General features: G+C 40.0%; 1 protein-coding gene across 1 annotated transcript in view; it reads left to right on the forward strand.

The window, feature by feature from the left end:
• Nucleotides 1–3017: 3017 nt before the first annotated feature.
• snd1 (staphylococcal nuclease and tudor domain containing 1) overlaps nt 3018–12455 on the forward strand; it is a 103680-nt gene continuing 94242 nt past the window's right edge. Inside the window, exons 1-9 of the mRNA XM_049760579.2 lie at nt 3018–3245; nt 4345–4494; nt 5315–5435; nt 5634–5715; nt 6975–7135; nt 8138–8229; nt 8572–8730; nt 8823–8929; nt 9095–9185. Of these exons, the coding sequence (XP_049616536.1) occupies nt 3171–3245; nt 4345–4494; nt 5315–5435; nt 5634–5715; nt 6975–7135; nt 8138–8229; nt 8572–8730; nt 8823–8929; nt 9095–9185 (1038 nt within the window). The 5' untranslated portion in view covers nt 3018–3170. The remainder of the gene's footprint in view (nt 3246–4344; nt 4495–5314; nt 5436–5633; nt 5716–6974; nt 7136–8137; nt 8230–8571; nt 8731–8822; nt 8930–9094; nt 9186–12455) is intronic.

The following is a 12455-nucleotide window of genomic DNA, read 5'->3' on the forward strand; positions in this document are numbered from 1 at the left end:
AAAATTACGCGTGGCGCGGTGGTGACGAGACTTTGGGGGGGGGCCTTGTTTGGTGACTAATTGATTATCATTAGTTGGGTCCACACAGATGGAGGTGCGTGGTGATTAAAAAAAAAGTAGAACCATATGGCGCAAATTATACATTAACCACCTATGAGTGGACTCACCGTCCGTGTGTGTGCGTGGAATGGATCCGAGCCCGTGTGGATCTCCTTGCCAACCAGCGCACCTCCAATCAGGTCGGCCATTTCTTTGATTACACGCTGTCATTGATTTATCAACTTTTATAGCGTGCCGCGTGCACACGCGAAATCCCACGCACGCGTTGCAGTTTGATTAGGAAAGCCGCGCCTCTCCTGTGCGTAAATTTCAAGTCGGATCGGATTGCTCGACTTTGAGGGGGCTCCACTGTTACCCTCCCAAAATGCAAGATGGTCGAACGACGCATCCCATGTGGTTGTTTGGGGTGTTTTACACATAAATTCATATCGATTGTGACACGGAAACGATGAGAAATTAGTCAAAATCACCCGCGTAAAAGGCGAGGAAAAGTAGGCCGATGCGCGCGCACCACGTCGGGAGAATTGTGCGTAAAAGGAGAGTCCGTTCCTTTTCTCCGCATCGTCTTTATAAAATAATAAACACACTTTTAATAGAAACACGATTTGAGTCATGTGTTTATTTCATAATAGTCTATTTGCGGATTTTATGGGACAAATAACGTCTTTCTCAGAATTGTCATGCTTGCTTTGTGAGTATTCTACTCCAAAGTGACCTATAACGTCAATTACCGTTTCAGTAAATGTTTAGAAATAATGACATTTAATGTGCTCATTCTCAATGTCATTCCCAGACTTTTCCCATTAATGTCGTAACCAAAGCAAACTGTGAAAACTGTCCAAATAAAGCAATTACCATATATTTTTACAGCTGTACGCAAAAGACACATTAATTTGAGATCCATATCAGAAGTCATAGTGCTCGTGTTCTTACCTGATCAATATTTGAATTATTATTGAGAGTTTTAGCTCTGGCTGTCTTTTATCTTGCATTTAACCCACCATCACATTTTATATATTTGTACAATGTTTTTATTTGATGGCACCAGTGATTTTGTATGAAAACGTAAAAACATATTACGCATAAAAATTATATATTATTTAGAGATGTCCCTTGAGTCTTGTATGTTCCCATGACAGATAACTTGACATTCCCATGATTAAAATCTGTTCAAAGACACCGAAGCAGCTTGTTATAAGTGCATTGGAGCTGTCTATGGTTCTGAAAGTTGCTTGTTTGTTTTGATGAGCCAAATTATAATGAGTTCAAATATTCAAACAAACGTTTTATTGTATTTGTGCTTTGCAGGGTTGTACAACTTTCTCTTCGGTTCTAATACAGCCAAAATATTAGAAACTGCTCTTGAGTTTACAGTGCAGTAGTACACCACTGCTAACCGTAAAAATAAACACATTAATTATATAAGGTGAGCATCTTTTTGATTATGATCTCGTACTGGGGGGGGCATGCTTTGTTCCTCACGGCCAGTATTTTTTTTTTATTCATATTGTGTTTCCTCTAATAAAGCAAACGTAACACAGTCTCTTTATCACACATTTTAGTATGTGTTAAAAAAAAAAGAATTATAATATCAAAACGTGTTTATGGTCATATTGAGTCGTGATGCTGTCTTCGGATTACTTGAGGGAAAGGGCTAAACTGAGAATTTGTTGCAATGCTGCTGTCTTGTGGCTAATTGGAGTAATTACAGCTGGTAGTGGGTTAATGGAATAAACACACCAATCAAAGCCTATTATGATATATTGGTCCAAAGGATGAGTGTCAAGTAGTTGACAGGTCATATTTTTAATGTCGCCTTTTTTTTTTTGTTACCCACAGATTTAACAAAAACTGAAATTGGAAGCATTTGTTTCTCTTCTAAATGCAATTCTAATGGTAATTTTTGAAGACTATATCGCAAATGTGTTGCCTTTAATTCATGTTATTTCTTTATTCAAATAAGCTTTACTGGGTATCGATTTGGAACTTGCTTGCTTAACATTTGATTAAAAACAGAGTGATAGAAGCGTCATTCAAAATGATTCACTGGTATTATCCATACAATTTAAAAATATATACTATTTCTAAAGTGGTTCAAAAAAGTTTTTGGTGAAGGATCTCCTAAAACCGTGTTTTATTTTGAATTTTCATTTTGGGATTGTCCATTAAGGGCTATTTATTTATGAATAAAACGTTTTATATTATTAATCCTTTTATACTATTGACTATTTGGCATATTCACACTCGATGATTTAATCTCAAACAGTTTTTTTGTATGTTGAAAAATGAAGTCGAACAATATATTAGGACTATTGGACAATCAACAAATTTCTTTTTTTTTTTAATGATGTTTTATTTGTGTGCATTTCGTAATATATTTCTGTCATACAAATGTATTTGCTTCATTATCACCCTATGGCTATGATGTATGATTTGAGTAAAATAAGTCAGCGTTGTTTTACAAGTGTAGTTAATAAGATTTACCAGTAGATGTCAGCAGCGATACATACGCTCCCTAATGTTAAAAAAAAAAAAAAAAAAAAACGGTTTCATGTATATGACGAAAAAGTTAGAAGTTGCAGTAAGACCATCTTATAAATATTACAAACTATATTTTTATACATACATCTTTACTAAACACGAACGAGACAAATCTGAGGCAGCTGTCAATCATGACCCCACATCCCTGACGCCACATTGGAAAATACAAATTATAACTGAATCAAAACAAATTGGTAGTCATACGCATTTAAAAGAACATAAAAAAACTATATTGTTTGTAAATGAAAATCAAGAGAAAACAATCGTTTCAAGCTGTGCTGACGTGTCTCACGTAGTGACCCAGAAGTGCTTCATTTGATTCGCTTGCGCGGCCACGAGCCTGCCCCGTTCACTCCCATTCATTCATGAACGGAAGTAGCCCGAGTAGCTAAAATGACGTATGTGCGTGTCACGGTCTTCTTCCGGTACTACGTGTGTGTTGACCAACGCTCAGCCTTTTCTCGCTTGGCTTTCCATAGAGCAGTCACTCCTCCAGTGTCCCAGGTTCCTTTTACCCGGTCTGCCCCTCTCTGTCTTACGGCCTCACGCAAACCTCTAAACCGCTGGACATGGCATCTGTTTCTGCTCCTGCTCAGACAGCTTCCGCTCCCTCTGCTGGGCTCCAGCGAGGGATAGTTAAGATGGTAAGAGCCCCCCTCATGTGTGGGCGCTAGTTAGCCAGCTAGCTTCTGCGACGTGATTTCCAGCAAATCACAGTTAGGATTTAGCTGCGACATCGGACAATGAATGTCTTACGAACGGAGTTGCTGTCAGTGTGTCATCTAAAGTGCGCTGGAGCTAGCAACTTATATTAGCCCGCAGCAAAATGTACTGCTGCCAAATGACGTTTGGAACATGCATGCATTGGTTTTTTTTCCCCAACTCGCGTACGTGCAACGTGGCGAGTGACATGAAAGTTCGGCTGCCGCTGTGTAGGATTTTCAACTTGGAAAGTGGACTAGTTGGGCGACAGATGTGAGCTTTCCCAGCTAACTAGCGGTTAGCTTGAGGGGGGGTTGCTGACGCTGTTCGAGTGTTGACTGGACGACTGGGACGTGAACTTTGAACTTCGGAGTTGTTCCAAGTTCGTTGCTGAAAAGAAACGCGTGTAACTTTTAAATCCTTTCCCGCTAGGATATTGCTTAAAGTGCTGCTTTTTTTAAGGGCTCGTATGTTCGGACCCCCCCCCCCCCCCGTTACCCCCGTCCACTGGACTGACACGTAGCTACTGTTTTCAAGCACATCATCATGCGCTCACTCACATACTGGTACATAGTTCCTGTTTTTTGCTGATTAAAAACTCAAATAAAAGTTACGCTACTTGAACATCAGAAGACTCAGGCTTACCGTTGGCAAAATATCTCTTCACATGTGTTCACATTTAAAGACAAGTGTTTTTATTTTGAAAGGTCACTAATCACAAGTCTAGCGCTCGATTGTGACTCAAGTAAAAGTCTGTTCTCCTGAATTTCAATTTTCAGTCCAAGCCCAGGATTAATTAGCATTTTGTTAAATGGTGTGATATTTTTTTTTTCTCCATGTAGTTATCGCTGCCCATCTTAGATCAACATCCCCCCACAGATAAGCTATTTGCACAGATCCACACAAATGCCAAGGTTGTCAAAAGCCAACATCTCCCTCGGGCCAGTTGTCGCCATAGCAACCGACAGACATTTGACAGCTCTGTATCCATTGTCTCTCGCTATTTTCATGGTTGTTAAGGTTTTGGTCATTTTTGTCCAGGTGCTGTCAGGGTGCGCCATCATTGTACGGGGTCAGCCTCGCGGCGGCCCACCTCCGGAGCGCCAGATCAATCTCAGCAACATCCGAGCGGGTGCCCTGGCTCGGCGAGCGGCCCAAAGCCAGCCTGACACCAAGGACACGCCCGATGAGGTGTGTTGCTTTTGTTTGTTTGACATGTGTCTCAAGATAGCACTTTTATTTTGGGCGTGGCGGTGTTTGTGGGAGGAAGTTGAACCGCATAATTGCGATCAATTGCGTCGGTTGACTTCAGAGTTGTTTTCACTTCAAAACTGTTGATCTAATTGCTACAGGGTCAAACAGCCACTCACCTTTGTGAAAACTTTCTTGCTCTGTTGTGACATTTTAACATTCTTTTAAAGGCATGTTAATCACTGTGTGGAAAAAAAGGATAATAAAGAAAATTCATTGTCTTATACAACTAAAGGAAAGTCAAACAACTTTCAAAACTTCTAACAATAAGCAATTATAAATGTGATGAACTATAGTTGGACAGATGTGTAATAAAACTAAAATAAAGAAGCATTACTTTAACAGAAATTCAAATTTAACAGATAATAAAACCAAACTATAAATGAAAAAAAATTATAAAACTAAAAAATGTCATTTATAAATTATACATAATCCATGTGTAAAAATCTAAATTGTTGACCAAAACTGTTATAAATGTTATACTAATAGAAGTAAACAATAAAAATGTAAATGTGTTTTTTGTCTCCTCGCCATATTGTGCCTAGCGAGCACTGCCAGAAATTCAAATCATGATATTAATTGAATCCCTTCACAGTAATGGTGAGCATAAAAGTGTACATGTAAAACTAGTCCCTAAGCAAAATTGAATTGATTAAAAAAAAAAAAAAAAAAAAAGACTTCGGTCTATGCTGACTCTGTGTTTCACATTGGGATTAGCGTCGCCATCTTCTTATTTCTCTTTTGTTGCTCGGTGCTGCAGCCGTGGGCCTTTCAAGCCAGAGAGTTCCTGCGCAAGAAGCTGATTGGCAAAGAGGTGTGCTTCACCGTGGAGATCAAGACTCCATTGGGCCGCGAGTATGGCATGGTTTACCTGGGAAAAGGTTGGTACGCTGACTGTGTTTCCACTGGTAAAATTGAAGTACTCAAATTAGTTTCCATATAAAGCACTATATTGAAGAAGAAAAAAAAAAAAAAGTAACAAGTTTTTGCAATTTCGATTAATTTCTATGGTCATATTTGATTTAATTTTTGAAGGCAAGGTCCCCGCTCTGGTAACAGGAGTCTTTTTCCTTGTGCAGACACAACGGGCGAGAACATTGCTGAGTCGCTGGTGAACGAGGGCCTCGCCACGGTGAGACGAGAAGGAATCAGAGGCAACAAGTAAGACGGTTTTCCTAATTTAAAACTGGCTTGAATCTTGTGAACATATTTGAAAAGAGAACCTCAAGGATCCGCGTTGCATAACCACGGGCGACACCGGCTTCTCTGGTTTGTAATTAGCGCGGTCCAGCCTTGCAGTAGCTCGCAGGCAATAGTCGTGTTTCAGGCAGTCGTGAAACAAACGCACCAAATGCTACTGTTGGGGAGAAAAAGTTGAGACTAAGGTAGTACTAGCAATGTCCAAATGATGGCAGGAGTATTCTTCCTGTCAAAACTGATTGCCTAAGTCACGTGACCTCTGACGAAGCACACCTAAATACTGACCAAGTTTCACACCAGTGGCTCCATTAGTAAGTTATCCAGTGTGACTTTGTCCACTGATGATTATGAGAGGATAATGAAGATTATGATGATTGCATTGCCCAATGGAGGCCAACATGTGTTCACAAGCTGACTGTCATCTTAGGAGGAAACAGCTACTGGTCGTTTTGACGCACCCGTGCATGTAAACGGTTCAATTTGGCCGAGGTGATTAGCAACATTTGGACTGGCAGTATGATGCGCAGGAGTTACAATAACGGCAGCCTTTTTCAGTGGTGTGGTTCTGTCGAAATGAGAGATGAGGTTGTAGGACCTAGGAAGTAGACATTGTATATTTAGTGTTTTCTTAGATATGTTTATTTTCTCAATGTTTCCATGTACTTTACGATATATTTTGGGGGATTTTGTACATTTTCTTTTTTGTTTGAATTCATACATTTGATTTTTAACTGCTTCTTGTTAATTTTTTCTTTTTAAATTATACCATATGAATTTTATTGTTTTATTTTATGTGTATATTTTTTATATTTTTATTTTATTATATATGTTATTTTATAAATATTTTATTATAAATCTTATTTTTCCATCATTAATTGTATGAAGATTATTGCATTCCATACATTGTAATTTTTGTTTTGTGTTCCTTTTCTAAATTTATATTTTTTATTTTGTCATTTGCCGTCCATCCATTCATCCATGTTTCCTGAACATCCTATATATATTTTTTTTATTTTAATTTTTAATTTTAATTTAGTTGTTTCAATTTTCCTAGAGCATCTTTTTTGTATTGTATGTTGCATAATTGTTTTGTTGTAATTCAGAATTGGAACTTTTTTCTTTCTTCTGTGACAAAGTAGTAATTAGCTGTTGCACTTGGCGCATAACGCCTTGCGAGTGTCCCACCTGACGTCACACCAATTGCACGTTTCTTCTTCCAGTCTGGACCAGGTGCGACTGTGTGATTTGGAGGATCAGGCCAAAGCATCCAGAAAGGGCATATGGACCGAAGGCGGCGGCGCGCACACCATCCGCGATCTCAAATACACCATCGAAAACCCCCGCAACTTTGTGGACTCCCTGCACCAGAAGCCCGTCAACGGTATGCAACCCCGTGTTTTTTTTTTTTTTTTTTTTCGGGTTGTGCGACTCGTATGTCACTACTCGTCATGTAACGGCGTGCCCCGCCAGATCAACCTTCAGAGGTTCAATGTGGCGCTCAGTGCCGTTAACAGCGCTCAGCTCATTTCACCGGCCTGTGAGTCGGCCAGCTAATGAGCAAGAAAAAGAGACTCTTCATTGCCCTTCGCTGCTGCAAAGATGGTGCTCCAAACGTTAAAGTGCCATTTAAGAGCAAATTGACTTTCACACAGGTGACTCTCATCCTGCTGGCTTTTTAATACATGCAAACATAAGACCTTGTTAAACAACATGAGATTTTTTTAAATTTATTCGTTTAATGACACGTTTTAGCAGTTAGCACGTGGCTTAATTGCAGTGCTGTTTTAGCAAGCAGATTTGTTTTTCTCATTAAAATATGCTAATTATTGAGCCTCACACAAGTGACTCATTGATCTTAAATTTTTAAAAATTCTCCCTTTAGTGCAATCATTGTTACCTAGCTTTCATTTTTCAAATTGTTTTTTACCTCTACTGTATAAACAAATGTATTGAGTGTCTGTCAGTAATTATTTTTGTTATGCAATAGTTAATATTTAATTTATTCCACAATTCAAATTTATTTTTAATTAAAAAATGTATTTTATGAATTGTTCCAAGATTATTCGTTTGCTATCTGAGGGAATCTGTTTACTACTATTAGGATCATGACTAAATTAAATCAAAGTAGTCATTTATTTATCAATATTTTAATTTTTTAATTTTTATTTTGAAATTAATAAAAATTAGTAATTTCTATAGATTTCTAAGCATTTTTAATATTTTTTAATCTAATATACACACAGGCCTAGACAACGTAGTATAATTTTTTTCATTCTGTCCAATTTAGATTTTATATGCAATTTATATTTGTTCATTGAATGCTGTCATGAGAAAACACAACATTATCTAAAGATACCTGTGCCTCTGTCCTCACTCCCGTCAGCCATCATCGAGCATGTGCGTGACGGCAGCGTCGTGCGTGCCCTGCTGCTGCCCGACTACTACCTGGTCACTGTCATGCTGTCTGGAGTCAAGGTAACACTTCACTGATCCAAACAAAAAATGCTCGTCTGAGGCTTGTTATGGGAAGAGGGGCAATGAAAGAGCACTTCTGTTGCTCGTTTGTCTCTCTTTGTTCTGCCGCCATGTCTTATCCGCTTGGCAACATTTCACCATCAATCTCATTTTTTGACTGAGCTGCAACCACTTGAGATAATCTTACTCATCTGCCACTTGAAGATTTTATACTTCATGCTGGCGGCTGAAATGCTCATTGTTTTTGCATCCTGTCAAGGTGACATCCAAGAAGTTTGCTGGAGCAAACGAGGCAAATGCACAAAGATTATTTCTTTATTTCTTTGCTTTTGCGTCTCGCAGTGTCCCACGTTCAAGCGAGAAGCGGACGGCACAGAGTCCCCGGAGTCCTTTGCCGCCGAGGCCAAGTTCTTCACTGAGTCGCGGCTGCTACAGCGCGACGTGCAGATCATCCTGGAAAGTTGCCCCAACCAGATCATCATTGGAACTATCTTACACCCGGTAAGAGAGGAGAACAGTTTGCACGCGACCTGGCAGCGATGCCGACAAATATCCATTAAATCACAGCAATTACTCCTCACCCTTCCCTCTAGAATGGCAACATCACCGAATTGCTGCTGAAGGAAGGCTTTGCCCGTTGCGTGGACTGGTCCATGGCCGTCTACACGCAGGGTGCCGAGAAACTCAGAGCTGCTGAACGGTACTAAAAACACATTCTTGAGATCTATTTTGGGAGTCCTGTTCATGAGCTAACAATCGGTCATCACTTCCACTGCAAAAATGACTGAGGGTCTCTTTATAGCCTTTTAATTTGATCATGTCGCCCGTCTTACACACTTCCTTTTTTTTTTGTGTGTGTGTCAAGATCTGCTAAAGAGCGCAAAGTGCGCATCTGGAAGGACTATGTGGCGCCCACAGCCAATTTAGACCAGAAGGACAGACAATTTGTGGCCAAGGTGAGGTATTAAGTATTTTGTCGCTGTCAACTGGAATCCATGCTTTTTAGGCAATCAAACGGAAAAAAAAAAAACCACAGTGATAAACCTCGCATTGAGTCGTCGTCAAAACCTATTCTTACCAAACTCCCAAACTCAAAGCTTTAAAATTAAGTGTGCGATGCAGTAAAAAATTACAAAAAATAAACGCATGAGCTGACTAGACAGTTTAATGCCGGAAATTAATCTGCACGCGAACTTCGCCTCTCGGCTTTTCCTTCTGCAACTCAGCAGTACAGCTATCGATTCTGAACAGAAGAGGTCCACAAAAATATCTTTTGCCTATTTTCACTCGTTTTGGTCGACAACATAGGCTTTCAATATTGGGGCGACAAAACGCCGAGAGGCTCGGCAAGAAAAGGAAGAGTCAGATCTGCGCTCAAGCTAGTTTTAAAACTTCCTATTGGTTAATCAGTTTTGAAATGAATAGACTCACTATTCGCATCTATTTGTAAAATAAATAAGTGCATGAAATTGTCCATAGTTTTATATTTTCTACTCGAAACGTCCTGTCCGTTTTTATAGATAAGTGTGAAAGCAATAATATTTATTGAAAATAAATAAACATAGAAACATCGTAAATCCAAACAAAATCCATGAAATGCAGTATTTTTCATAAAGAAATACAATTGAAATGTTAACTATAATTTTATGAAACAGTAATTTACAAGTTATTGTAATTTTCAGGGACTAACCTTTACAACACATAAAAAAAAACTAATTTCAAATGAAACTAAAAGAGGCATTTTTGAAAAATAAACAGTTAAAAATGAAGAAAAATTACTGTATAATGGAAAATCCTAAACAATTCGAGCCCTGCTGCCAATCCCTTTGCCCTGCGCTTGAACTGGAGACACGACAATGCTTTAACCTTAAAGTTGAATGAAGAACATTCCTCTCTCGTCCTAAAAGCCGACGTCGCAGCAGCGCTCTGTTTCAAACGCAAGACTTGATTACCTTTTAGAAGCGTCACCAAGGTAAAAGAAAAAAAGAAAAGCTGACCCCATTGCGTTCCCCCGACGCTTGTTTTCTCCTCTCACCATAAACAAACTGGACGGTCACCGGCCACCTTGAAAGGGTCTCCCGTCCAATTAGGCCCAAAAGCGCTGGCTCATCCTGCTAAAAGACAGCCACATATTAGCTTTGGAGGTTATTGGCCGGGGCCTTAGAGAGGGAGACGACGTCCTCAATGCAGAGGATATGCGCTCCTCCTTGTCAGCACTTATTAGCTTCAATGGAGTCAGATGGACAGTGCTGTCGCTGTAAGATAATATTGTACATTTCCACAACATCTCAGCCCTCATTACTGCCTTAATTTTTTTCACATGCAGTAGAAGAGTATAAAAATATTAAACACCCCCCCCTAATTTCCCTCCAGACTTTTTTTTTATACCATGCTGATTAAATTCACGGCTTGCCCGAGGCTTACATAAAAGCTGGCGATCAAGGGAGCTCGCTTAATGAATGCACACCAAAAGAGGTGGAATGAAACATTCATATTGTCTCTCAGATCTCCCGAAAAGACGGGCCGGGCATGTGCCGGGCAATATTTGGTGCAGGGGAAAGGAACAAGTCAAAGTTGTAGTCAGCGCAGCGTCGCTCGGAGAACACCAAAGTGCTCATCCGGAGCTCATCAATGAACAAAATTATTTTATCAAATAATTGTATTTTTTTCTTTTTCCCCCAACTGACTTATGAAAAAAGCACACTGCTCGCCAGATATGTGCCATCTGTCTCCGGTGTATGGCCGTCCAGCCATCCATCTGTCTCGTTCCTCTCTGCTTTTCACTTCCTATTACTTGACTGATGGTGAGATAGTGGCGGGCCATAGAAGGTCCAATCCCCACAAGTCAATCCTGCTGACGCTTCTTCATTTTTTTTTATTCGGGACTAGATGTAGGCCATGTCCCGAAAGTCCTACCCTTCCCACCCCCAGTAAAAAAAAAAAAAAAAAATCCAAGGTGATAGAGTGAAAATGATGTGGTGGAAAAGGCTTTTTACTCACCTTTCATGGCTGGGGAGAAGACGTGACACTTGATAATACATCCTGCCTTGTTTTCCTCCCCCGTAACATTTCTTAACTGTACTAATAGTATTTCAGCGAGTATAAAATGGAAGGATACAGTAAAACTGCTCACCCTTTGAAGACCTACAGATATTTAAGGGAGAGCAAGTGTAGATTTGTCATCTTTTATATATAAGAATAAAAAAAGTAATAACATAAGTAGCATGATTAATCTGTGGCAGCTCCTCTGATGTGTGCAACTCGGCCACTGGAGGGCAGTATAATATCGCAATGCAGACGGAAAAAAAAACGAGTAAGCGTATGACAACTATCCTATTGTGTCTTAGCATTAGGCAAGCGGACTGAAAGATTAGGATTAGTTTGACGGTAAACTTCACCTTGAAGTGACATTAAGCACGTTCAAGTATTTTATTTTTAAACATGCATTGGTTTTTAGTCATCTCAAACTGGAGCAGCTCCACCTGTCACGTCATTCCCATGATTTACTAGCTGCAATTTTCTCATATGCTGCAGGCTGGAAAACTCACACGGCCTGTTTATTTAGCGGCAGCATCATAAACTATTTTTTGTATATTTCTTTTCGGTGACGAGTCACCTCTCAGGGTAGTTTTGATGGAAACGCTGCCAGTAATGAGTAAGTCGCTATTCCTCTTGTCTCTTTTTTTTTTTCTTCCGCCACCCTGCGGGTTAAAAATACTATCTCACTATGCTGTGACAGATCTTAGCCACTGCAGATGACTTGCACAGTGGCGGGCAGGAGGTGGCAGTAGAGTGCCACCTCTTAAAGCCCCACCGACTGAGGCCATGAGTCACACCAAGTTACCCCCCACACCACACCCTCCAACGACCCACCATCTTTGTCATATCAGATGACACGGCGCCATCCTCCATCTTTGCTCCCGCTATTCGGGGCGTTGATTCGTCTTCCACTCCCCCCCCTCTAATTAGTCGCTAAATGCCTTATTTACGTGCGTGGGCCGCCCAGTGACCTTGTGTAGGCTCGCTGATAAGCATGTGATGTATTATCGGCCACTGGGCCCGTTTTAATTCCTGATCCCTGCTGGCTGTTGGGCGTGACTATGGGAATGAAAAATGAGGCTCCTGTTGAGCTTGTGCTATGTGTTTTTAATGTTTTTTTTATGTTTTCAGTCACAGATAGTGTTTTTTGTTGTTGTATTTTCTTCCCCTGTACCTGTATCAATATC

The sequence above is a fragment of the Syngnathus scovelli genome, chromosome 22 (assembly GCF_024217435.2).
Source record: "Syngnathus scovelli strain Florida chromosome 22, RoL_Ssco_1.2, whole genome shotgun sequence".
NCBI classification, from domain to species: domain Eukaryota; kingdom Metazoa; phylum Chordata; class Actinopteri; order Syngnathiformes; family Syngnathidae; genus Syngnathus; species Syngnathus scovelli.